Genomic DNA, 26,694 nt, shown 5'->3' with positions numbered 1-26,694 from the left:
AGTTTTCTGACTTAACTTTTCACGTAAAGTCTCAATTACAACATTTTAGTGATTCCATGAGAACTGTGATTCATCTTACAAATTAAGTTATTTGACCTTGCAAGATCAATGACACAATCCTACTGTTCCTTCTAGACCAGCATAAACAAATTCTGCGGTGACATCTGTCTGATGTGGCTGATATCAGTACTTTACAGCCTGAGCTATCAGTTTCCAAAGCAATTTTAGTCTTACAAAAAAATTAAATGTCTAGTTATAATATTTTCCTTAAAACCGCTAGAAGCTAGTCAAATTTGATATTTCTTGAAGTTGTTCAGCTTGCTTATATGCACCTATGCTTGTACAGCATTCACCGACAATGACCTCATTTTTCTCCCATACAATTTGTTTCCCTTTTGATTGATTTGCAATAGCTATAGCTGTAACGGCAGCCCTAGCGTGATCAACACACTTGTGTTTTGAAGAGTTACATGGTGCTGCCATGATTCATGTATTTGGGTTGGCTGTCTATTTTCCTGTTTGCTGTTTATTTGACCTGGTGGATAATTAATTGGTAGGCTGCCTGAACTGGTCATCATTGCACAATGCACTAACTTTCAATGATGAAAATGTAGTGACAACGCTGTCACCTATAGTAAAAGCAACAAATGAATCGGCGAAACCTTATTGCTTACCAATTGCAAAAGTTATTTTAGTGATTTATAAGCTCTAATTTTATACTTAGCAGTAGTTGTTTACGTGTTTACAAGATTGAGACTGTATAAAAGCGAGATATCGTTTCAAGACCGCAGTACAGCACGAACAGTGAAGAGGTGCGCTCAAAGGTACGAGTGACACTTTCGACTGTATCTCTCAAGCAGATTGTAGTATTAGCTAGTTTCGTGACACAGAGTACAAGGTATGCAAATTCTCATTTTATATAGCCACTATATATTTCTCAACTGCAATTTTATAGTTTAAGCAGAATGGCTGTAGTTTAACATTTCAATGATTTACATCTGTTTGTTGCTGTGCCAATACTGAATTTATACATCATTATATGCTACTTTTACCAATGCTATCTTTTAACAACTGCTTAAAGAGTGATGTAAAACTTTTATATATCATAAAACTGGTGTAAATTTTGACTGAATGCAAAATCTTGTCTATTGATGCTTTTTATAATATGCATAATTCTATTGTAGTTTTTACGTTGTAAACTTTGGCCAATAAAGTTTGCATCAGTCACAAATCCCTCTCATATCTATCCGGAACATAGCTACAGTAAAAACTTGTCTCCTAAAGAGGGATTCAAGCCAAGTGGAGAGATATCCTAAAGAAGGATACAAACAAAGAAGTAGAAGTGAAACTATTTACACATCTAAGGATCCAGATTATTCTCAAGATCAAGCAAGAAGGTTTGGTGAGTCACAACAAAGCGAACAAACCGTGAAAAATCTCGCTCCTTTTTGTGGCAATCTAATAGGACTAGGTTATTTAGCGACTTTCACTTTTGTAATTATAATTGGTAAGCCATTGGAATTTTGCAAATTTGTAGTAAGTAAATGGCAATAAGGTCATGAACTAAGTAATTAAAATTGGGCAGTTAATTGCGGTTTTTATGAGAACCAGTCAAGCTCCTATATTTTGATTGTTCACTGGCTCGCTTAGCAGCACATAGGTTGGTACTTTGGCGACCTCTTGTTGTTTTGTGGTATTTCCTTTGGAACCTTTTCAAACTCACAATAGTGTTATTACACAGTGCTACCTAACACTCCATATCTAGATGCCATCAAATAAGTAATAGATATCACAATGGGCAAGACAAACCGTAAACAAAGTGATAAGGCAATCAAGAATGCTATTGCAATTAGAAAACAGAACATTCAGCGCAATATTAGAAAGTTCAATAAACTCACTGGTGATCAGCTGATCACCTTAGACTTAGAGAAGCAGGAATTGTTGACCAACATTTACCTAGATACAAAAGCTGATTTAGAAATCTTGAGAGGCTTTGACCCAAAATACTCAGGCCTAACCCAACTTGATGAGCAAGTGAAACTCATGGAAAATTATGTAGAATCTAGCAAAGTTGAAAGTGAGCATGAAAGTAGTGACCAAAAAATGTCTCAGAGTCAAGCAGTTTTGCATACTAAAGCACCTTCTATCAGCATGCGTTCTAAAAGTTCAGTTAAACTGGCAGCTGCCAGAATACAGGCTGCTGAAGTAGACACAGAAATAAAAGCACTTCGTCGTCAATATGAAGACGAATGCATGCTCAAAGAGCTAGAAAGTAAACTACGCGCTCAAAAGTTGCGCATGAAAGAAAATGAGCTTGTGACTAAAAAGGAACTAATAAATCAGAGAAGACAACTTCTCGAAGAACATGACTTAGATGAGAGAGAAGAGATTACCCATGCTCTTGAACACATTTCTATTGTTAGTAATACTCTTGCCTCTTCTCACTCAGCCATTAGATATGACCATAATGCACCAAAAATGGAGCAAAAACTTGCAAGCAACTCACAATCAACAGTAGATACTAGATCAGAAAAATTTGGTGTATCAGACATGCACATACTTGCTGAATCAATTGCTAAAGCTATGCACAGTAGCAGGCTACCAGTGCCTGACCCACCTATATTTACAGGCAATCCGCTAGAATATGTAGACTAGAAAATTTCATTTAGGACACTAGTTGAAAGCTCAGGCATTCCAGATGCTGACAAAATTCATTATCTTAAAAAGTACGTAGCAGGTCTAGCTAAAGAAGTGATCAGTGGTGCCTTTTTGTTAAAATTGGACATGGCTTATCTAACAGCTAAGCAAAAGCTAAAAGATCGTTTTGGATCTGATTTTGCTGTAGCAGAAGCATTTCGCTCTAAACTGCAACAATGGCCAAAACTCAGAGCCAATGATCACACAGGCATTCAAAAGTTTGCAGACTTTCTAGGTCAGTGCCAAACAGCCATGCAACAAATAGAAGAACTAGCAGTCTTAAATGACTCCCAGCTAAACATCATGCTGATGAGCAAACTTCCAGACTGGTTAGCAAACAGGTGGAAGCGGCAAGTAGTGAAACACAAAAAAGTCAATGGTAAATTTCCAAAGTTTGAAGAATTTGTAAAATCTCTTGGTGACGAATCAGACATTGTAAATGACCCCACGCTCATGAGCTGTCCTGCAAGTGCAGATGACTTTAAACAAGCCAAAAGACCAGAAAAACCAAAATCAATGGCACGCTTGTCAAGTAGCAATAATGATGATCAGCGATGTACATTTTGCAACATTCCTAACCACAGAGTTAAAGAGTGTAAAAAGCTCGCAAATAAAATACAGGATGAAAAGAAGTGCTTTGTTCAAGAAAACAAGCTGTGCTGGGCTTGCTTAAAACCAAGCCGCAGGTCATCTCAATGTAGACACAAGGCTAAGTGCACAAGATTCAGTGGGCCACATCCTACAGCACTTCACTTTGACAAACAAAGGGCAACTCAATTAGTCGCACCTATTGAGAAAACAAGCAGTAGAACAGAAGTGCAAACCACACAGAACATAAACACAACTCATAATGCAACGCAACCTAAACATGTTTCAAATTCTGTCTCACCGACTGTTGCAAAATATGCACCTACTTCCAAAACTGCTGACACAATTAAAGAAGGTAACAATGCACCAACAGAAAACAAGGAAAGTAGTCAAACAAGATCAAAAGCAAAATGCAATAGGTTAAAAGCCGCAACAGGACTCAACTCAATGACAGTCCCAGTGTGGTTATCTAGTAGCAATCAGCCTGATCATGAAGTACTGATATATGCCCTGCTAGACACAATGTCGGATACCACATTTGTAACCAATCAAGCAGTAGCCCAGTTAGATACACTAGATCAACAAACCACATTGAAACTAACAACAATGACATCTAAGAACAAAGACACGCCCTGTATGATGCACAATGACCTAACCATTCGTGGTTACAAAACTACTGACAAAATAAAAGTTCCATGTGCATACACAAGAGACTCTATACCCCTAGATAGAGATCACATACCCACAGCAGAGGTAGCAAAATTTTGGGCCCATTTGAAAATGATAGCGTGCGAACTTCCCAAGTTAGACAATGTAGAGGTACGCATGCTCATAGGCTATGACACATCTAGAGCACTTATACCTCTGAAATCTATAACAGGTGACAATGTTTCTGATCCATATGCTGTGCAAACACCATTAGGATGGAGCATAGTAGGCAAAACTAGAAAAGGTTTGGATAGATCAAGTCGTGTTAGTCATCTCGTAACAACATTTCAAAATCCAGGCCATGTTGAACATGAACCCATGTCTGTTAGCTTTGCATACAAAGTAAATAAAGATCCTTCATGCAAGGAAATCATAGATTTGCTGCAACAAGATTTCTCTGAGAACTCTATTGCTAAACAAACTTCCATGTCAAAGGAAGATCAGCAGTTTGTCAGCACACTTACTGAAAACACAGAGCAAACTAAAGAGGGCTTTTACTCAATGCCTGTGCCATTCAAAGTTCGGCCAGAGATGCCAAACAACCTATGCATGGCTAAAAAGCTTTTTGAGCTTCTACAAAAAAAGCTAGCAAACAACCCACAATATCAAAATGACTAAATTTCATTCATGAATTCTATCACAGAGTCTAGAGACGCCGAATTGGTGCTCACAGACAGCAAGGCAAAACCAGGCATGGTTTGGTACATTCCTCATTTTGGAGTGTACCATCCCAAAAAACCTGACAAGATTAGGGTCGTGTTTGACTGTAGTGCGAAGTTCCACAATGAGTCTCTTAATGACCACTTGTTACAAGGCCCAGACGTTTTGAACAGCCTCATAGGTGTACTGCATAGGTTTAGAAAAGGCCGAATAGCTGTCATGTGCGACATACAATGGATGTTTCACATGTTCAAAGTCCATGAATCTGATCGAGACTATCTCAGATTCCTCTGGTTCAAAGATGATAGCATGTCAGAGGTAGCGGTGTATAGGTTGGCTGTTCACCTTTTTGGAGCCACTTCCTCTCCAGGATGTGCAACATTTGGCCTGCGACAATTAGCTACTGACAAACACAATCCAAATGATCCATACAGTGTACAAGCCAAAGATTTTAAGCTGCATGATTTTTATGTGGATGATGGACTCATTAGCTTAGACTCACAAGAACAAGCAGTAGCTGTAATGAATAGAGCTATTGACATATGCTCTAAGGGCAATATCAGACTGCACAAGTTTCTGAGCAATGACAAGGAGGTTCTTAGAACCATACCAAGTTCAGAAAAAGCTGAGAAAATTCAAGATCTTGATTTGCAAGCTGCAAATAGCACACTTCCAATAGAGCGCGCTTTAGGCATAGAGTGGTGTGTGGAAAACGATCAGTTTCAATTTAGAGTCATGCTCAAAAGCCAAGCAACTACTCGGCGTGGAATTCTATCCACCATAGCCTCAGTGTTTGATCCACTAGGTTTCATTTCACCATTCATTTTGATGGGAAAACAAGTCCTGCAGCAGATGTGCAGAGACAATTTGGATTGGGATGACCCATTACCAGAACACCTACAAGCAAAATGGCAGTCATGGACACATGATCTGTTAGCGCTAAACAGGGTGAAAGTTGACAGGTGTTTGAAACCACCAGACTTCGACCAAGTTATAGCCACAGAACTGCATCATTTCTCAGATGCAAGTGCATCAGGCTATGGTCAATGCTCTTATATACGTAATGTCAACTCAGACAAACGAGTACACTGTGCTCTACTCTGCGGCAAATATAGAGTTGCCCTATTGAAGCAAGTAACAGTTCCAAGAGCCGAGCTACAAGCTGCTGTACTCTCTGCAAAAATAGCACACAATCTGAAGGCAGAACTAAAACTTGCAAACGTTACTAAAGAGGTCTTCTGGACTGACTCTAAGGTAGTACTAGGGTATATTCACAATGGGGCACGTAGGTTCCATGTGTATGTTGCTAACAGAGTTCAACAGATATGCAACATAACAACAGTTGACCAATGGCACCATATCAGTACAAACAGTAATCCTGTGGATATAGCCTCACGAGGAGCTACCGTCGCAAAGCTGGTAGACTCATGCTGGTTTACCAGGCCAGAAATACTCTGGAACAGCTGCTTTGAGCCTACACCTCCGGCCAAAGAAGATGTTCTTCTTAAACTCGTTGACCCAGAATTCAAAGCTAAATGCCATAGCATACTTAAGTCAAAGGGCCTGACAATGGCTGAAAGACTCAAAGTATACTCAAAACTCTCATTGGCAGTGAGAGCAGTGTGCAAGCTACAAAACTGGGCAAGATTGAAAAAGGCACCAGCGAATCCTGACTTTGGCGTACAATCATATGAAAAGGCAAAAATGACTATTATGATGTGGGCCCAACAAGATAGACTCACAGAGTATGAGCAAGTAAAGCAAGGAACTCTGAACAAGTCTAGCACTCTGGCCAAACTTGACCCTTTTATTGATGCCTCAGGAGTTATGAGAGTCGGTGGTCGACTGAAATCAGCCAGATTGCCTTTCGCAAAAACACACCCAGTCATACTGCCCAAAAGTTCACATGTCACAAAACTAGTAATAGCGGAATGTCATGAGAAGGTGAAACACCAAGGAACAGGCATGACAATGTGTGAGATCAGGTCAGCAGGATTCTGGGTAATAGGATTGAACTCTATGGTAGCCTCTTATATTCACAAGTGTGTGTCATGCAGAAAACAAAGACGTCCAACTGAGACGCAAAAGATGGCAGACTTGCCAAGTGAACGAGTAACATGCAACCCGCCTTTTACTTGCGTAGGGTGTGACTGTTTTGGCCCATTTGTAGTCAAAGAAAATCGAAAGGAATTCAAGCGTTATGGGGTTATCTTTACCTGTATGGCATCTAGAGCTATTCATATCGAAGTCATAGATGACATGAGTGCAGATGCATTTATTAACGCTCTTAGATGTTTTATCACAATCAGAGGTCCAATTCGTCAAATTCACACTGACAGGGGAACCAACTTCATAGGTGCTGCAAACGAACTGCGTAAGGCTCTAGCAGAGAGCAGCAATTCCAAACTATCAATGTACGCCCAAGAGAACAATTTTGACTTTGTTACGAATACACCTCATTCAAGCCACATGGGAGGAGTTTGGGAACACCACATTCGCACAATTAGAAGTATTCTAAATTCTATCCTCATGAATAGCTCCAATAGACTAGACACTAGCACACTTCGAACATTCCTTTATGAAACTATGGCTATTGTCAACTGCAGACCTTTGACTGCGCAGAATAGCGAAGATAAATTCACAACTGCGCTATCTCCTATTCAGTTACTCACAATGAAATCAAAAGTTGTCCTGCCACCACCCGGCAAGTTTGACCAAACTGATGCTTACTCCAGAAAGCGTTGGAGGGTAGTCCAAAGCTTGGCCAACACATTTTGGTCACGCTGGCGCAAAGAATACTTGCAAACACTTCAAGCCAGACAGAAATGGACAGAAGCTAGCCCAAACATTGAAATTGATGACATAGTCATCTTAAAAGATGAAACTAAACACAGAAACCACTGGTCGCTAGCCAGGGTTATAGCAACAATACGAAGCAAAGATAGGTTAATTAGAAAAGTCAAACTACTAATGGCAGATAGTAACATGAACAGCAAAGGAAAACGTGTTTCACCACATTCTATCATAGAGAGACCTATACACAAATTAGTTTTTCTTTGCAAGCCTGTCAATTCGTAAATGCACCAATTTAACTTAGTAATAGTTTAGTATTAGCTGATACTCGCTCGCCCCGCCTTTATATATATTAATCACATGCTATCTTATTAAGCTGCAAGTTGTTGAATTCGTCCCAATAAAATATGGCCGAATTAAATGGGGAGTGTAACGGCAGCCCTAGCGTGATCAACACACTTGTGTTTTGAAGGGTTACATGGTGCTGCCATGATTCATGTATTTGGGTTGGCTGTCTATTTTCCTGTTTGCTGTTTATTTGACCTGGTGGATAATTAATTGGTAGGCTGCCTGAACTGGTCATCATTGCACAATGCACTAACTTTCAATGATGAAAATGTAGTGACAACGCTGTCACCTATAGTAAAAGCAACAAATGAATCGGCGAAACCTTATTGCTTACCAATTGCAAAAGTTATTTTAGTGATTTATAAGCTCTAATTTTATACTTAGCAGTAGTTGTTTACGTGTTTACAAGATTGAGACTGTATAAAGGCGAGATATCGTTTCAAGACCGCAGTACAGCACGAACAGTGAAGAGGTGCGCTCAAAGGTACGAGTGACACTTTCGACTGTATCTCTCAAGCAGATTGTAGTATTAGCTAGTTTCGTGACACAGAGTACAAGGTATGCAAATTCTCATTTTATATAGCCACTATATATTTCTCAACTGCAATTTTATAGTTTAAGCAGAATGGCTGTAGTTTAACATTTCAATGATTTACATCTGTTTGTTGCTGTGCCAATACTGAATTTATACATCATTATATGCTACTTTTACCAATGCTATCTTTTAACAACTGCTTAAAGAGTGATGTAAAACTTTTATATATCATAAAACTGTTGTAAATTTTGACTGAATGCAAAATCTTGTCTATTGATGCTTTTTATAATATGCATAATTCTATTGTAGTTTTTACGTTGTAAACTTTGGCCAATAAAATTTGCATCAGTCACAAACCCCTCTCATATCTATCCGGAACATAGCTACAATAGCTGATAGCCTGAATGATTTGTTCATTATAGAAATAACTTTATTTTTATCAGAAAAAAATTTCTTCGATCGAAAATTTGTTTGGCTTTAATAATAGAGCTTAACTGAAACAACGATTTCTCACATCAAGTTTCACTACTTTTGTTCACTTCACAGAAATAACTAGTTCGATTTTTATATAACTTACTATTGCACCACAAAACCATTTTTTCTTTTTTGAATAATTTTGTTGATATAATTTGAACTAACTGCAATTGCCAAGCTAAATAAACTTATAAATTTTAGTTCCAACAATTACTTCACATCTTTTGACATGCGAATATAGACTCGACTATTTTTAAAATTGACCACAAGTTTGTTTTAAAACGTCAATGCTTCAAACAGTGTAACAGTAGTCAAAAGGTTTTGGCTAGCTATACATTTTATGGTACTGTAAATGTTGTTTCCGACTGTAAAATGTAGAGCAAACCTGAACCCAAGAGCATTTAGTAAACTTTTTAAACATGACTCTGATTAGACCATTCTGCAGCTCTAATCATTTGGTGTCTTTGTCAGTGTATACTCAATGGTAGCGTCAGTTTTTCTGAGGAAATGTGCAAATGATTTTGGAATGTGTTTCTTACCGTAGTTGGCGCTGAAGGTTTTAAAACATGGTCCACACGACTTCTCTACCTGAATTTTTTACATTTAAACTTAACCTTATTTTCAGTAGGCAGAAAAACTTGGCTGACTGGTAGTTGGCGGACAGGTAGTTGGCGGACAGGTAGCTTGGACATTGGCCTATTATCTATAATCAAATTCTTTTCAAAACAAACTTTGATCGGTATAAAATTTTCTTTGGTTGTGTAATAATCTTTCAATAACCTTTTCCTTTTCTAGCACCTTTGTTTCTGAGGCCATCACCAACCCGGTGTACAGGTCAAGCAAGTTTGCTAATAGTGTGAATCTTTGACCGACCCTTTTTCATGTACACTTATTTTGGGAACTTGAATATTTTAGTCAGAGCTCCTAGACTTTGACTCAATGATTAGCAATTTATAGACAAATTTAATATCTATCTTCATTTTGATGGCAACTCATTTACTCAAGTTTGTTTCTAGACATGATTTCGAGCTTTTTTTGTTGCAGTCAGCTCTATCTGATTACTCAATAGATACAACCCTATTAGTTGTTTAGTAAGCGCAATTGGGCAAAAGCTTTTCTCCTGCAACTCTGGAACTTGGCAGCACGTCAGCACAACTCTACTTACATTTCATCCATTTATTTACTATTCACTATACTAAAGTAGACTAGAGCAGCGTGATTAGTTCTAGAAATCAGAATAACACCATGCTGAAATAAGAAGCAGTTTATGATGTTTTTACTTATTTATTCTTCATAAATTTATTATCAAGATGTCAACTTATTATTAACAGATTTGAGAACCATAAGAACCATTGGAAAATTTCAGATTTTATTAGCGTGGTGAGTTTAAACTGTACTACAAGCCAAATTACAATAGTACAGCGCAAGGAGCAAGGTTATTACAATGTAAATGGTTTTGGTTGCAAGATGTGCAACAACAACCACCAATCCTCTTTCATACTTTGAGAACACTTCCAAACCCTAAAATTTGTTGACTACACTTAAGTAAAACAAGTTACGCAAAATGGACCTCAAATAACTCAAAAAAGCTGATGCCAAAAGGAAGAGTCAAATTTGCCAACCTACCAACTCTACAGATATGCCTCCAAAGCCAACCCTATATGTGACACCTAACAGCAGCACCCACTGGATCGATTACATCAGCATTTAGATATGTGTTAGGTTCTACCAAAGCAAGAGCACTGTGAGATATTTTAGTATAACCACATAGAAAAATTAAAGACAGGAGATTTATTCGTCACTAATGAAGACAAAATAACGTATGCTTACCGTAGTGTCTTCAATTTTACATTCAGCTTTATTAACAGGAGGAACTCTAAACGCTTTCAGCCACGAGGACAAAACCTATTTGTCTATGAATAGGCACACTGAGAACTTTAAGGGAACCTTTTTTGGTGACAAAAAGATATCGAGACTGCTCGTCTACATGTAGACTGGTCTTTGCATGAGACAATCTAAAACAATCTGTTTTGTCATTTCTGGAACATTTAATAGCTGGTTAAAAAGTTCAGCAAACCGGTCTAGAGTTTGATTCATATCTTGCAGAAATGCTCTTCCATCAAGTGTTTTTAGCTGGATTGTTCCCTTTTTCTGTAGACCATGAATATACTTCTGAGACCATGGTAGAATTCCTTCATATCATTGAAGGAAAGAAAGGATGACTGCAGTGATTTGAATAGAATTGGCCTGAGCCATTGAGTCTGGCTTACTTTGACTTACCACTGACTTACGACTGACTTACTTTGTCAGTTGGTACATCGAGACTGCTCATCTAGACTGGTTTTTGCATGCGAAAATCTAAAACACTATGTTCTGTCATTTCTGGAACACTTAATAGCTGGTTAAAAAACTCAGCAAACCAATCTAGAGTTTGATTCATATCCTGCAGAAATGCTCTTCCATCAAGTGTTTTTAGCTTGATTGTTCCCCTTTTCTGTAGACCATGAATATACTTCTCTGAGACCATAGTAGAATTTTTTCATATCATTGTGATCAGCAGCAGAGCGTAGGTCTTTCTTGATTTTGTGACTTCAGTTCTCAGTTGTGCTGCTTGAGTTTGTTCACAACTTTTGAAATTTCTCCCTTTTTCCCTGGTGCAACATGACAGATACCGACATTGTGAAAGATTTCGCTCTTCAGACAGCTGGTTTAGCTTTACATATACTTCTCTGAACCAACCTTGGTGTCTTCTTGATACTCTCTCCAGTGCCTTATATATTGTGTTGAATGCCAGACTTTTTGTAGTCACCAATCATTCAGTAATCTCTCCTATTGCTTTTTCCTCGTCTAACTTTTCATTTGTTTTCTTGTCTTGCTAGCTCTTCTAGCTTTTCAACACTTGACGTGTTTGGTAGCTTTGTGCAGTTTTTAGCTTTTTAGCATTTAATTTCTTTAGTGGTTTTGGATGAGTCTTTCCATGTTTCTTTTGTGTTTTGAGTATTATCATAGAACAGATAATGTTGCGGTCTGTACAGAAGCCTGCACCTCTGTAAACAAAGGTGTGCAAAACATTTCGAAGCTTCACTCATTTCGTAATCACATAGTCTAGTAAGTGCTAATACTTTGACCTTAGATGCATTCATGTCATCTTATTATGATCTTTGTGTTAAAAGACATTTTGGCAATAATGAGATAATGCTCCGAGTAAAAAGCAAATAGAAGTTCACAGTTCGAGTTACATTTTCTTAAACTATGATAACCTACTACTCTTTGCCAATTTTGGTGATCACATCTAACAAGTAAACTAAGGTCACCTGCAGTGAGCAATTTATCTGTGTTAGGTATGGTTTTCATCTCAAATTTCAATTGATATTCTTCCTTGGTTTCATGAGAACTTGTCATAGTTGGGGCACATGCACCCTTTTTAGTGACAGGCGCAGAGTCATGTTCCTGTCACTCACTGCCATTGAGGCTGGTTCCATTTCATTGACTATATAATTTCTAATGGCCTCAGCAGCAGCCTTTCTATGTTCATGCTTTTCTCTGCCACTTGCTTAGAATGCATAACCACTGTCTAACAAACTCCCGAAGAGCACTAGTCAGGTCCTGCAGTATGCTCTGATATAAATATAGTATCTCCGAAGTTCTTTTGCTACCAGCCACCAAGCATAGCACCAAATTATATTAAAAAATGTGGTTGATTCCAAGACACTTCTTGGAAGAACAGACAAAAACAAAAATCATGCTTCTAAGAGGCTTTCAGACAGAAAGCTAAGCATGGTTTACCTGGAATATTTGAGCCTGGATTTCGCCATGCATTCCTCGTAGCAAGTTTATCATCTTGTCAGTGACTCTCACATCTTGAAGTGTTTTTACATTTCATTGTGCCAATTTCAAGGTGGGCTGTCACTCTTTTCTAACACAGCTTCCTAACTGATGAAGAACCAGTTAGGAAGCTGTGTTAGCTATGTTAGCTAACACAGCTTCCTAACTGTGTTAGCTAACATAGCTAACACAGCTTCCTAACTGGTTCTTCATCAGTTAGGAAGCTGTGTTAGCTATGTTAGCTAACACAGCTTCCTAACTGTGTTAGCTAACATAGCTAACACAGTTAGGAAGCTGTGTTAGCTTCCTAACGGGTTCTTCACTCGAAACCGCTGCAGCAGCACAACAGTTTGAACTTTTTAGGCTAGGCAACGTTCAAGCCAGTATGATTACGATTGATTTGAGCCATTTCCATAAAACTGCTTGCAAAATGTAGTAAGGAATACTAGCTTTTGGGTTAGTAGAGGCTCTTTCTTGGTGGTACAAAAATGGAATCCAGTAGGCAGGTACAGGTGCAGACATACTGATGTCTTTGGTCTGCTGCAGGGGCTAGCCGGAGGATAAGTTTATCTATCCTTCCTTCGTGCGTGACAACAGCCCACCTTCTGAGAAGTCTACTCAGACTCTTGCTGGATAATTTACTTTTTTCCACAGAAAGCCCAGATTCATCTTCAACTTAGAGCTAGTGGTGCCAGTTTAGTAACCAGCAATCCGACTCATTCGTACAAGCATTTCAGAAGAATGAAAAAAATCCTTTAGTCTTCAATCAGTCTTATTGTGAGAAATTAATTTGGGATCTGAGAAGTTGTAGATATGAAAATAGAATGAGTTGTCATGTCAGAGGTTGCACTTGGAGGATAAACCGTCCAATTGAAAGCATTAAAAATAAAGGGTTGCCTAACAATAAACAATGGTTGTACCGGTAGTTAGAAGTTATTTTCTCCCAACCTCTTCAAAATAATTCTCTTGATAAGAAACTGTGTAAAATCAGTTATTCACACTATTTAAAAAATTCCTTATTGGCAAGGATGCTATTTTTGACATTTAATACATTTTTCCCAACTTTATACCTTGTCTTTCAATGAGTTTCTCGCCAGCTAAGAATTACCTAGCCTGCTTAACGGACAACCGTGGCTGATAGTGTGATAGGTTCAAAATGAAGATTAATCATCAATTATCAATTACCTTATCTACCATTGCAGAGTATGTAGCAATACCATCACAATCCAGTTTCTATTAACATTAGTTTTAGGAATCTTCTCCCATAGGTATTTAATGCGCTTTCAAAAACAGATATCCGTGTACAAGTAGCTGTGTTACACTTTTATTGTATACATTTTTAGTGCTATGATGAGGAAGGTTTTTACTGCAGCTAATAAAACCTTGTAACTATTATAATTATATTATAAAGTAAAAAATATAGTATAAGTGTTCACTCACGTGCAATTGAAGGTAGCATATATAGCTGCATATATAGTGCACAAAATAAACTTGTAGAAATACAAATACATGAATACGCGCAGTGATTTACACAATAATTCTAAATATGAACACATAATGACAGCTATGCAAAAGATTTCATATATTTATTGCTTTTTATTTATAGTTTTCTTGATGCAAAGTTTTCATTTCAGATAAATCAGAAATGATAAAACCCACAGTTTGGGTTACCATCGAATGTTGTTCTTCAATCTTTTTAAAACAGCCAATGGGTGAACCCAGCTTTTAAGGCAGCAGCTGCCAAATGTTGCAGAGCATATCTGAGCGATTTACCGGGTTTTTTCAGTTGAAAAGTTGAGCTGCGTTCCATAACACATTGTGCATTATTATGAATTTATGCACTAATCATAATTGCTACCAGTTGGATAAGATGAACAGATTTGATCTGTCAATGGAATATAAATAAGTTTATTTACATACAGTATCTCAGCAAAATATCAAATAATCTGATAGAATAACTTCTAAAATAAGATTAGTTGATTATGAGATAATAGGCCTACATATAATATAATAAGGCAACAACTTATTAATAATAATTAATAATCAATTAGTAATAATAATAGTAACAATTAATTAATAAGAATATTTCATTGTGTGGTAATACAATTTTATAATTACATTTCATAATAATCTATATATCTATTTTTCAAAGTTTGTTGTATGTAGGTTTGTAGGATTGATTGGTGACTATAGATCTCAAAATCTTGGAATAAATATTCTGTATCAAAGAAGATTCAATCTCAGACCTCGCTGTTCACCAGTCTGACGCCTTAACCCCTAGACTACAGAAATCAAATTGCTTGCTTGCCAATGTAAGTCATTATATGAGAGCAAATACCTAACTGCGGGTCATAGTGTAACGTCACGACAAGCTGTTCGGTCACATTATTAAACTGGCTAATAGCGAGCAACTCTCACTACTTCTCATTGTTTATAAGACAAAACACTTTTTTCAGGATCTGTAGTTTGAAAGTTATAATTGCAAATGTTGTTATATGTTAAATACAAATCAATTTTCTGTCCAAAAACTTTTTTATTACCCGAGCAACGCCGGGTAGCACAGCTACTATACCTATATATCTTTCTCAAAGTATGTGTGTATGCATGTGTGTCCGGCCAGCTATAGCTATTATTAGAATAGCTTAGCTGGACAATGCTAACGCAACATCATGGCTTACCGGCATTAGAAGCCTAGCGTTTAACTAGCTTACTGGAATTTTACTTTGGTAATGAGCCAGGCTATTAGTGGTAATCAGCAAGTGAGCAAGTGGTAGACAACTCTCACCACTTCTCATTGTTTATAAGCTGATTTTTAATACCATTTTCCATTGGCAATGTTCCAGGCTAATAACAAATGGAAGGCGACTCTCATCCCTTCTCTTTGTTTATAAGCTGATCTTTAATACCCGGGCATCGCCAAGAGGCACAGCTCGTATCTATATAATTTTCAAAGTATGTGGATATGTGTGTGTGTGTGTGTCCCGCCAGCTATAGCTAGTAAAATCTTGGAATAAAGAATCCGTACCGAGGAAACTCTTACTTGATCTCGGATCCTACGGTTCACCAGTCTGACGCCGCACCATTAGGTCAAAGATATTGAGTTGTAGCTAGATATAAGTCATTATATGAGAGCAAATATCCAACGGCTTTGTGCACTAAGCAGGGTGATTGCGCAAGTGATTGTCATTAGTTAGCTTACTAAAAATTTTCATTGGCATTGTGACAGGCTAATAGCAAGAATAAGGCAACTCTCATTACTTCTCATTATTTATAAGCTGATTTTTAATACCCGGGCAACACCGGGAAACACAGCTAGTAATATATATAATCATATCATACATATAATAGACAGCAAGTCTGCTCAACCGATAAATAAATACCATTGCTTTGTTTTTAATAAGCCAATGTTTTCTAAAAAATTTCAAAAGATTTATTTTCACTTGCAAGCCTCTCCTACATTCAAAACACAGATTAGAAGTTTTGCATCAAGAGTTGTCACAATTTGAAAATAGTTTAGTAAGATAAGATAACTACTACCAAACCCTGTCATTTCATACAAAGCCAATTTTTGTAACTCCTACTACATATAACCCAACTTACATAAACACTGGCGAGCATCTCTCAATCAACTTTCAACTAGTTTTGCAAGTTATATTAGCCGAATATAATTATATAAACTAAAATTATAAAGTATATAAATTATATAATATAACATAATTATAAAAACCAAATAACGTTATTTTACCTACTGCACCTAATTTAAATTTTTTGTCAAACTCTTTTTAAACGCCCGGTTTTTGTTCGCCGAGCTTGCAAGTCTTATTTAGGAACAAAATGATAGATTAGCAATATATCACTGAGATTTGTAATAACCTGAAGAACAGTTCAGCGAGAGAAAAGTACTCGCTTACGTCCTTTTATATAATTTTATATAACATAATGTTGGTCCTTACAGACTTTTAGCTCATACACATTACTAGTCATAGAGCAGACTACAAGTCTCAGACTTTACATAAGAATATAGCATACAGTATGTCATGGCAACATAGTTTTTACTTTATTAGCAATAATTTCTAACAGAAATGTTTTTTTCAATTTGTGCCTTAGAAAACCGTTAAACAGACCAGCAGTAAGTCAATGGAATCAAATAAATGGTTTGATATACAAATAAAAGATTCAAAATGCAAATTTTGATATCAAATAAATGAGTTTAAAATGTTTTTCTCTTCAACGGAACAAATATTAGATAGAGCAATGCTAAAAGAGCTACGATGTAGCTATATAGCAGCTAGCTATAATGTTTTCAAAATCATTATTAAAGGTTGTATTCATCTGCTCATATCATGTAAGTTAAAATGAGGTAGAGACCTGTAAACCTGTGCATTAGCTTTTCCTGATAGTTTAAAGTGTTTTATGTATTTTGTTGGGTTTCAATATATAAAAAAATATTCAAAAATCTGGACTACGAATTGCTCCCAGGAGTTCATATGAGATACATGTCGCTATTTGTTTGTGATATCAATACTGACTGTAGCTAGCATATACTTTAATAGTAGTCTGTCAATGCGAATCAGAAGAGCTCTAACAAAAATTGCAAAGGCATTTAAAAATCGTTAACATAAGTTTTGCAAAATTAATTTTGCTATATCCTATGGTAGAGCACTGTGATCAGCCTGTAAAGAAGACCAGCAGTTTTCTTTAGAGGCTGATCACAGGCTATATACCGCTAAAAACAAATAATTCTACAACACGTCTGCAAATAACTAGGTAAAGCACTCATTACTGTTCATGTAAGTTTTGAACTTAACTAATTTCTTCATCTTAATCTCTTTATATAAATTTAATGATCAATTCGATACCAAACAGCTGAAAATATCATTGCTAGCTGCTTCACCGATCTTTCACTTAATATCCGTTCTCTTAGCAGAGAAAGACATTGTAAACACTATTTGACAGACTATTTATTCGAATTCAATGGCTAACTGTTGCTTTTTTTGTTTTTTGTTGTTTCACTATTGTGGTATGGCTTAATTTGAAAAACATTTCTATTTTTGAAATGAAATTATTACCAATAAAGTACTATATATAATCTGTCTATATGATGAATGTATCTATACCCTATATGTTATGCTTAATTGTATCACTTATGCTGGCAACAATTTGTATTTAGCTAGTGTGTAAATATAGAATCTAAATAAGAGGGGATAAAAAATTATGGTTACAGGAGGAAAAACAAACAACATTGTAACAATAATTATAAATGTAAGTACATTTAATGAGTTTTATACAGCTAAAATATTTCAAAGAATCGATGCTTTAATTCAGTTCTAACGTTTAACTCTGCTTATCAGTGGTCATTTTAGGTATCATTATAGCATTGATGTTAAATTGTAAATCATGCCACGCTTTTGATTGAATGGGACGTGACGTCATGCAATTAGATTATTTGATTTGGGCTTAAATTGAATTGAAATTAAATAAATTCCCATTGTAAAAATATGTGTCAGAAGTGGGATTCGAACCCACGCCTACAAGAGTAGACTGCGACCTGAACGCAGCGCCTTAGACCGCTCGGCCATCCTGACGACTGATTAAACTGATACAAAAACATTATATATTCGCTGTACAATCTTACCAAGCATACGCCTTTTTCATATTCGCTGCGGGCTTGTTGGGTGTCTGTGGACGACTGTATGTTAAACGGTAGTCATTGAAACTTCATCCGCCCACTTTTCTTAGCGAGTGCCATGATTATGTTACGTGTCCAATATGAAAGATAGTCTCAATGCCAATTTGCTATGTTTGTGCATCAAAATCACTCGCAATCAAATCATAAAAATGAATAATTTTTTTGGGCTCGATTGCAGCTTGCAGCTACCAAATGTCACATTATAATTTTCCGCGCACTACGCCTACCCAAGATTTACCCAAACGCTGTTTTGTATCGGCACGCACTAGGAAGATCTCGGGACTGGTCGGTTTTGTTGGTTTGCCTCAGTGTCGATAGTATTATTTTGTAGATTGATTCAGAACTTATAGTGTTACCACTATTAAGGAAAGGTTCATGATGGATGTTATTAGGGTGAGTAATGCTGCGTCATTTGCAGGCATTTATCATAGATGGTATTCAGTTTGCCGAAAAGGAAATTTTTAGACTTTCTATCTGTTTTTTTCGTTTCCAGGCATTTATATCTGGCAAATCCTTCATTTCGTTTGTGTAAGTGAAATTATAAGTCCTGTTTTAACTTGATCAGAGTTTTGCGGTTGTATCGTGAGTTTTGGCATACTACTTCATGTATTAGCAAACCTACATTTCAGTTGTAGAATTCTTTAAAAAAAGTCAAGTCACAAATTTGATTTCCGGTCAAAGTATTAGCTTACATTATTTGACGATTTTTTATCGCATTCAGGGACGCTTTGTAATACAGTAGTGAAGTGTACTTGCATTTGAACAGTCGTTTATGGACAATGCAATAACATAGAGGTGATCAGGTAGCGTATAAATATATTGTTTTAAAAAGTTTGAGAAATCCAAGGTCAAAGCTGACGCAATAATACAATGTAATGTAATCTGTAATACGTGTTTGTATATATATATATATATAGATATATATATATATATATATATATATATGTATCAATATATATATATATATATATATATATATATATTGTATAAATTGGAAATTGAGACCAAAGCGTTATAGATGTTAATTGTTTGAGATCTATTCAACTTATTTAACGTAATAGTTAATTTTTAATTTGGCTTTTGAGAGCTTATGATTTTAGTTAATTTGCTCTTCACATCAACGCATAAGAATCACTTTCAAATGAAGAAGTGTAAAAACAGCTGTAAAAAATATTTTATACTAGTCTTTTTGCTTAGACTTGACTTCTATGAAATTGGTCATTTAGTAGTGGTTCATTTGGTCAAGGATCTCTCATTATATCTTTAGTATGCAACTCACTCTCATTTCAGTCATGTAGAATGTGAATGTGTGCACACATGCTAGTTGCATTGTATAAGTGTTAATAACAGTTTGTCTACTAGCCAACTGATTGCTATATGGAAGTGTTCTTTTATGTTTGTCGCTGCCCATGAGCAAGGTTTTCCGAAATCAAATTTAATATTCAGGGTAAGTGTGTTCACAGTCGTGTAGGCTATGACGTTGTAATTACGATTAACAAATGTAAGTGATGTGTATGTCTTGTAAAATCGATATGATACGGAGGGTGTAATGTTTGTTAGTTTGTGACTCAACACTTCATGCAAAAAAGGTTGAGGTTTGGCAGTTTTTAGATAAAACGCAATGGTCTTTTGATGGCTGATAGCTACCGGTGCATCTTTCATATAAATAAGTCGAGGGAGTGTGTAGATGATCAGAATGTCATCTTCTCGTGAGTTGAGAACCGATTGTATTTTGCACCTAATACATTTACGCCTTAAAGATGTGGTTGCGTCAAATTTGATTTTAAAAGAAAATGTTTTTCTTTGTCTATCAGTTTATATGTTGCTTGTTGTGTTAGGCGATCTCATTGTCAAGATATTTGAAGATTAAAATCAAAAAAATTTGATCACTGTAAAAATGCTCAGGCCAAAGACATGCCCAGACTTGCCCAAAATGATGCAACACGTGATACAACCTGTCTCTATCTCTCATATTCACATCGGCTATTGCGGTAAAAGTTGAGTCCTACGCGGCTCTATTGGCATATTTTATTTTGTATCTGCTCATGTTGGCTAGAATAAAATTTTAATTCAGCTACAGATACATTATTACCAATGTTTCAAACGCCTCAAACAAGTGAAATTAAAAACTTGTCATATTAGCTTCTTATAAATGCTGTGTAAACATCTTAGTACCGACTACCAATTCTCCCGGTCTACGGTAATTATGTCAAGCAAACTATGTAGAATAAGGTCTTTGTATCGGCCCAGTTTCGTTGCTACCCGAACTAATGATATACAGCCCTGCCCACACCCTATCCTATTCCTATCGATGCCCGTCACCTATCCTGGAGGAGGGGGCTGTATATCAGTGCCCACACCGAAAGCTAGTTTCTTGCTAAGTAAAATAAGCAAGCTGCGTCTTTGAAAAGAATATGTGGGGAAACAAACTACATCTCTAAAAGTCATGTAAATTGTATAGTCGGCTGTCAACGTTATCGAGTCATTATTGGTATCAATTTGTAGAAAAAAATTCACTGGTCATATTTGATTAGTTGATTCAAGTACTAAACCAATGGTCGAGCTATGCAAAAACGCCTGTCTATGCAGCTCTGAATACACTTCATAAATCCATCTATCAGACAAGATTTCAGCACAGGTGTCAACGGGGCTATGATGTATTCAATGTTCTGCAAATCATGTTTTGCACTATCTTCAACAATATTATTTTATTATATAATTTTGCAAGCAAAAAAATTTCATCTCATCATAAAGCTTTTATTAAAAGTATCCATCCAAGTTGTGGCCACTCACATAGTTTCAGCTCTTACAATAAGGCAAATTCATCTACTGCAGCAAACTCAAACAAAACATCATGGTTTATGCAGCACACATTCAAGTCTCTCTCTCTTTCCCATTTATGGCAGTTTCCACACTGACAAAGCTTCTTCGGCTGGTGGGACCACATAAACATCTTGTAATCAATAAAACAAATGCAATATATGTCATTCATAGATATATCATTCTAACGTGTATTTGCTGAAAGCTTTCAAATTGGGATTAGATTGCGAGTGTAATTTGAAAAATGAATTTATGAATGTTTAACCAAAGCATAGGTACGCCAAGCCAACGATTCAAAGCTTTGGTTCTGGAAGTTAAAGATGTGCGTTGATCAATCGATTTTCTTCACTTTCTACAAGTGAGAAGTGAACATCTAAAGTCAAATCATGAATCTAATTTACTAGCTAAAACTGCCAAAGAAAGATTGAAGCAAATATAGCTAGGTGAAACGATAAAAAATTATAAAACGATGATTGGTGATAGCAAAAAGTTCTATTAATTAGTAAATGTATTTGTGAGTACTAAAATTATCACCTTTAGTATAATCATCAATCTAAGCCATTGTATTGCTAGATGCTATGGATTAAAAAGAAGCCGTCAAGAACTCACTCCGCGTCCTATCTCGCACGCGCGCACAGAATATTACATTTTAACCTCAAACAGGGAAATATAATCTGAATGTAAACACAACAGTATATCTATTGGAGACACTAAGTAAAAGATAAATTTACCTCCATTCTCCTATCTTCCTCTGTAGCACTTTAACCGCCTGATGCTCAGAAAACTCGGACTCACCTTCGCAGTAGCTTTACAGTAATTTTTACAAATCTGTTGTTCAATAAAACGTGTCGATCGAGTAATTCATTAAAGTACCGATGTTAATTAATTTAGTAAATATCGATGTCCATGCGATTTAATAATAGAGTAAAATCCCTAAATTTGAGATAACAGACAACGCGTTTTACGAGTGATAACATTTATTACGACCTATATAAAAATTTCGTGCTGATGATTGGCTAATGAAGCGATCTTATATTTATCACTCGTTGACTCTTTTCAAATGTATCACTAGTTACGTCACGAATGAAGCACCCGCTGGAATCTGAGCTTTTAAAAAGATGGCCTCATTCAAACTCATATATCTCTGGACAGGGTTAGTCTACAAAGACAAAAATGACATCAAATCGTAGCTGATGTTTTAGTCTTTTATTGGTCCTAATTTTCGTTAAATCGACCTTTTTGATGCAACCACATCTTTAACAGTTTTCCGAGGAACCATATTTTATTCAGTATCTTGATGCTCTTATTTCCAAATGAGGATAAGTACTTGAAAACTTTTGGAATGAACATTCACTTTGGAATACAATAACTGGCTGAAGATCTAGCAATACCATTGTATTGCGGCCATCTAGCCTTTTTCATGCAGTCATCCTAGATGCAAAGGGCATGGTACAGTAATGAAAGCAGTCTATTCTTGGTTTATGTGGCTTGATATATGGCTTGTAAGAAAGCTTGAAGGTCTGTATTAGCTTTTTCTAGCACTCTTGGGATGTATGTTTAATGCAAATCAGCACCAATAATCTGGTGAATCCCTTGGGAGTGAACCCCGATTTACCAGTGTGACGATAATGGTAGGAAATAGACTTTTCAATGTTGTGACTATTATTGATCACATAGCTCATCTCATGAAAATATATGAACCCAAGTTTAGGGGTATCAATGGCTAATATGGTTTTTAGCATGAATGTCCCAAAATTATGCTGTTTTCCATAACTTAAAACCCTATGTTGTGTCCAGTAAGAAATTAAAAGTGGGCTTAGCTGCACAGCCTGGGTGTTCTATGACTACGGAGACTCCAGGTTGTGATGTGAGTGAGTCAAGAAACCCTATGGACAGTTCACACAGACCCCAGACACAATACAATCCCATCCCCGAGCCACCATAAATTTTATTATATGATAAGCTCAGCCATTCACTATTTTCCTAAATACAGACTCTAAATTCATGACAGTCACTAATCCTTACTCACCTTTGAAGAAGTTATCTATTGGCCCATGCCGTTTCATCATGAAATGAAAAAAACAATGAAGAAACTAGTATAATAAGCAAGAATTTATTCATAACTACCTTCCAAAACACAAGAGAATAATCCCAGCAATGATTAATCTTAAGCTATTCCAGGATTCCACATGGCGGCCGACACAAGGGCCCGTCGGTTGACAAAAAACTGATCGATTCTCAGACTTTGAACAACATAATCTAGTTGATCCGCTATAATAGCGGAAAACTAAGTGAAAAATCAAAGATCACTAGCGTAGTTCTCTCGTCCCGAAAACGCGCACTGTTTTCGGTGTAATAAACTCGAGCTAATATAAGTTCGGGAAGAAAAGGAAAAAATCGTTGTTTGAATATTTCACTTCATTCCAATTTTACCGCATTTAATAAGATATGAGGGGGTACGCCTCCCAGGGAGTACCCCCACTGATTCTTCTTAGGGGTACGCCGTACCCCCCCCCCCCATTTCGAACACTGCTTACAAAATGTTGATCGCTTTGCGCGGTATAAGTTTTCAGTATAATTTCAAGGTTTCGAGTTGATTGGGTTACTAGTTCTTAAGATATTGTCGAAATACCGGGGCATTTGTAACCGACTTAGAAATGAACAATGGCAGAACACTAGTTTCTATTGACACACTAATTGGAATTCTTAGTAATGAAGGATCAAAAATAAAACAAATTTAAAAAGTTTATTTTCCTCAGCAACAAGAGCTTTATACTAAAACTTGTTTTTCTATTCATAAAATATACACATTTTATCAGGCTTTCAGTACATCAACCATTATGTTTCTTCAGTTATCTATGAAATATTACATCTTTGGGGGAATGTAAAAAAACAATTTACCTTAGTAGATTTTTATTTATTCACTGAGTCTAAAAGCTTGGAGCGTCAATATGATATTCAATTCAAAGGAATTGTGCTGTCTAAGTCCTTTCACAGTCAATTGAAAATTGTTAATACTGCCTAGGTCACATATGTGTCAAACTGACGCCCACGAGCCACACATGGCCCGCAAAATCATTTTTCAGTATCATTTTTCCTGGCCCATCGATATAAAGCGGTGATAACATAATACTGCACAAAACTGCAGATCCCATAATGCAATGCTTCAGCTGCCTTGTCGCATACTTCTCCCGTCAATTAAGTCTAGCTATTATAAGATATTACAAAGATAGCCGTTAGCCTGATGAGCAACTGTTGTCCATCCTGAGAATCTCCACGACACAGAACTTTAGTTTACACTAAAAATGAACGAACTTGTTGCCACAAAAATATCCTGCTTCGGTCAGAGCATATAATCAGATCAGAATCATGAGAGCAAAGAAAACGGAATGATTTAATCTTTTATTGCTGAAAAGCACATATTTTATGTATATTTCCCGGTTTTGTAGCATGCTCATTTTTCTAACTTGTATAATTTCGACAGGAGATATTTTTAAGGAGAGCAAAATCTTTTGGGATATTTAAGTTTATTTTTTATATACATTGACATAGGAGCAAAGGAAATTGAATTTTATTTTCAATATCATATTTTTATGAAGTAAAAAAACTTTAATAGAAGTAATTTAACATTTAGTTTTTGTGTGTTCAATAAATATTCTGTTTGGCCCACGACCTAAAGTGTGTTTTGAATTTTGGCCCCTTGTACAATTGAGTTTGACATCCCTGGTCTAGAATGAGTGGCATTTCTTGTGTATACAAGGTTAGGCTTCAAGGTTTCAATGTTCAATTCAGCGTGGCAATTGTAAAACAAATCCAGTTCATAGGTAATTTCATCTGGCTATTTTGCATGACTATAATAGCCTGATAAACCAATGTATCGTTTCTTGTTTTTATTTCATTCTTCTTACATCTATGTTTTTAGCATAAGTCTATCTAGGCTATCTAGGTAACCATAGAAGTTAATAATATTGGATGACTGCTTAGTGTTTGTTATTTTGGACATAGTATTTCGGACAAAGGGATGAATGGCAAGAATGCCGTCTGATATGTAAGTCTTACTGTGTCGCGTAAAATCACACTACTGGATAGCCTATAGTTGATGTATTACAAAGAGTGTCTGAGTTGAATCAATCCAACAGTGTTGTCTGTATCATACAAATGTTCAGCTCACCGGTATTGGAATTCACAAACGATTAAACAGTTTTATAATCCCCTTTTTATATCTCATAAAACCTGTTTATGAACATGGTATTATGGATGGTTAGCGTCACTAAAATTATCTCTTTGTTAGTTCTTTGTACAATATAATCATGTTAGATACTTTTATTTGTTGGTGACTATCAAACATTGCTTATCAGATAGTTACTGAAGATAGTGCTTTGTGTTATGTAGAGTAAATAGTTTGGCCTGCTTAGATCAATTAGAAAGGCAAGCGCAATGCTGTAGGTAGTTTCTTCTCATTATACATACTGGCACATTTTGAAGGATATTGCTAGCAAGATGAATTTGTGTTGTAAAATGAATAAACATGCAGCTAATATAGAAACATCTTGATAGGCGTATTTTTATTATAATGCTTCTAGCTTTAATTATTATTTTAGCTTTAATAATTATTCTAGCTTGTAATCGTATCCATAGTAACCATATAATTATTGTGTTGAACTTGTTATGTTAGTGTGTATGCTATGAATTGCTACTTTGCTTGTAGAATGCCAGCTTTGACAGTACATTGATGAAAGAGCCGCGTGGGTTCCTCAGAGTTATACAATTCGTAAGCTCATCTACTTTATTCACTATAATTTCATACGACGTTATTTTGTTTGGCTGTTTCTTATATGAGCTACAATCAAATCTCGACTGAGGTCACCTCTATATTGAAATTTTCCAGCAAAATATTTATAACTTTAGTGTATATATTTGTTTCACATATACAAAGTAATCTCCAACATACAACTCCATAGTCTCTAGAAACACTCAGTTTTGTATGTAAATGTAAAAAGGATATAAAAAGAAAAATTTAAATTAATTAAAAAAATATATTTTAATGGAGTTGGTTCAACAACTATTCAGTTTAGGCTGATATTTATGTGACATATTTCTATCACTGGGTTTATTCTATTCGTGCATCTGATAGGGAGGGTAACAGGCAGAGCTTCTTTTTCACTCTGATTACTTGGAAGTATTGATTCTCATTATTGAGCTCTGGAAGGAGCTCGTTTTTGAGCTTTTAAGAGCTTGTAATCACATTTCCACGTATTTGGCACCTACAATACAACAGAGTAAGACATGGTGAATCTTTTGATACCAAATAACTGTAATGTGAATTTTGTTGCAAGTCAACCTTTAAGACTTTTTTGATAACGATAGCTTATGGTCAACCAAAGCATAGGTATTTGACAGCAGAGGTATAACTAGTTTGAAAATATTTCTTTTTATCGCCTTGATAAGTGGCTGAGAGCATTGCTACTGCGGTCGCAGCTCACTACAAATTATTGGCTATTGGTTTTAATGTTAGGTTAGCAAGTTGTTACTAAACTAACAGTAAGCACACAGACAG

At 36.2% G+C, this 26,694-nt stretch overlaps 3 protein-coding genes and 1 non-coding gene across 6 annotated transcripts in view; 3 read left to right on the top strand and 1 right to left on the bottom strand.

Annotated features, from left to right (window-relative positions):
• Positions 1-1,383: 1,383 nt before the first annotated feature.
• The window catches only part of LOC137390018 (synaptophysin-like), a 36,648-nt gene continuing 11,337 nt past the window's right edge, over positions 1,384-26,694 (top strand). Inside the window, exons 1-3 of one of the 3 annotated variants that reach the window (XM_068076242.1) lie at positions 1,384-1,402; positions 18,649-18,710; positions 25,846-25,908. In XM_068076242.1, coding sequence (XP_067932343.1) covers positions 18,693-18,710; positions 25,846-25,908 — 81 coding nt within the window. In that variant the 5' untranslated portion in view covers positions 1,384-1,402; positions 18,649-18,692. Of the gene's footprint in view, positions 1,403-18,568; positions 18,711-25,845; positions 25,909-26,694 lie in introns of those variants that run through there. The other 2 variants (XM_068076243.1, XM_068076241.1) reach the window with 2 other exon arrangements.
• Positions 2,785-4,611, top strand: LOC137390336 (uncharacterized). The gene has a single exon (XM_068076669.1). It carries the CDS (start codon positions 2,785-2,787, stop codon positions 4,609-4,611), a length of 1,827 nt encoding a protein of 608 aa, XP_067932770.1.
• On the top strand, positions 4,621-7,731 carry LOC137390335 (uncharacterized). Its single transcript, XM_068076668.1, has one exon. It carries the CDS (start codon positions 4,621-4,623, stop codon positions 7,729-7,731), a length of 3,111 nt encoding a protein of 1,036 aa, XP_067932769.1.
• Trnal-cag (transfer RNA leucine (anticodon CAG)) lies at positions 18,130-18,213 on the bottom strand. The gene has a single exon. It is a non-coding gene; the product is annotated as a tRNA-Leu (tRNA).

This window comes from Watersipora subatra, chromosome 3, assembly GCF_963576615.1.
Source record: "Watersipora subatra chromosome 3, tzWatSuba1.1, whole genome shotgun sequence".
Lineage (NCBI taxonomy): Eukaryota > Metazoa > Bryozoa > Gymnolaemata > Cheilostomatida > Watersiporidae > Watersipora > Watersipora subatra.
Note: the sequence above shows the minus strand (reverse complement) of the source record. Positions and strands in the feature narration are given on the sequence as shown.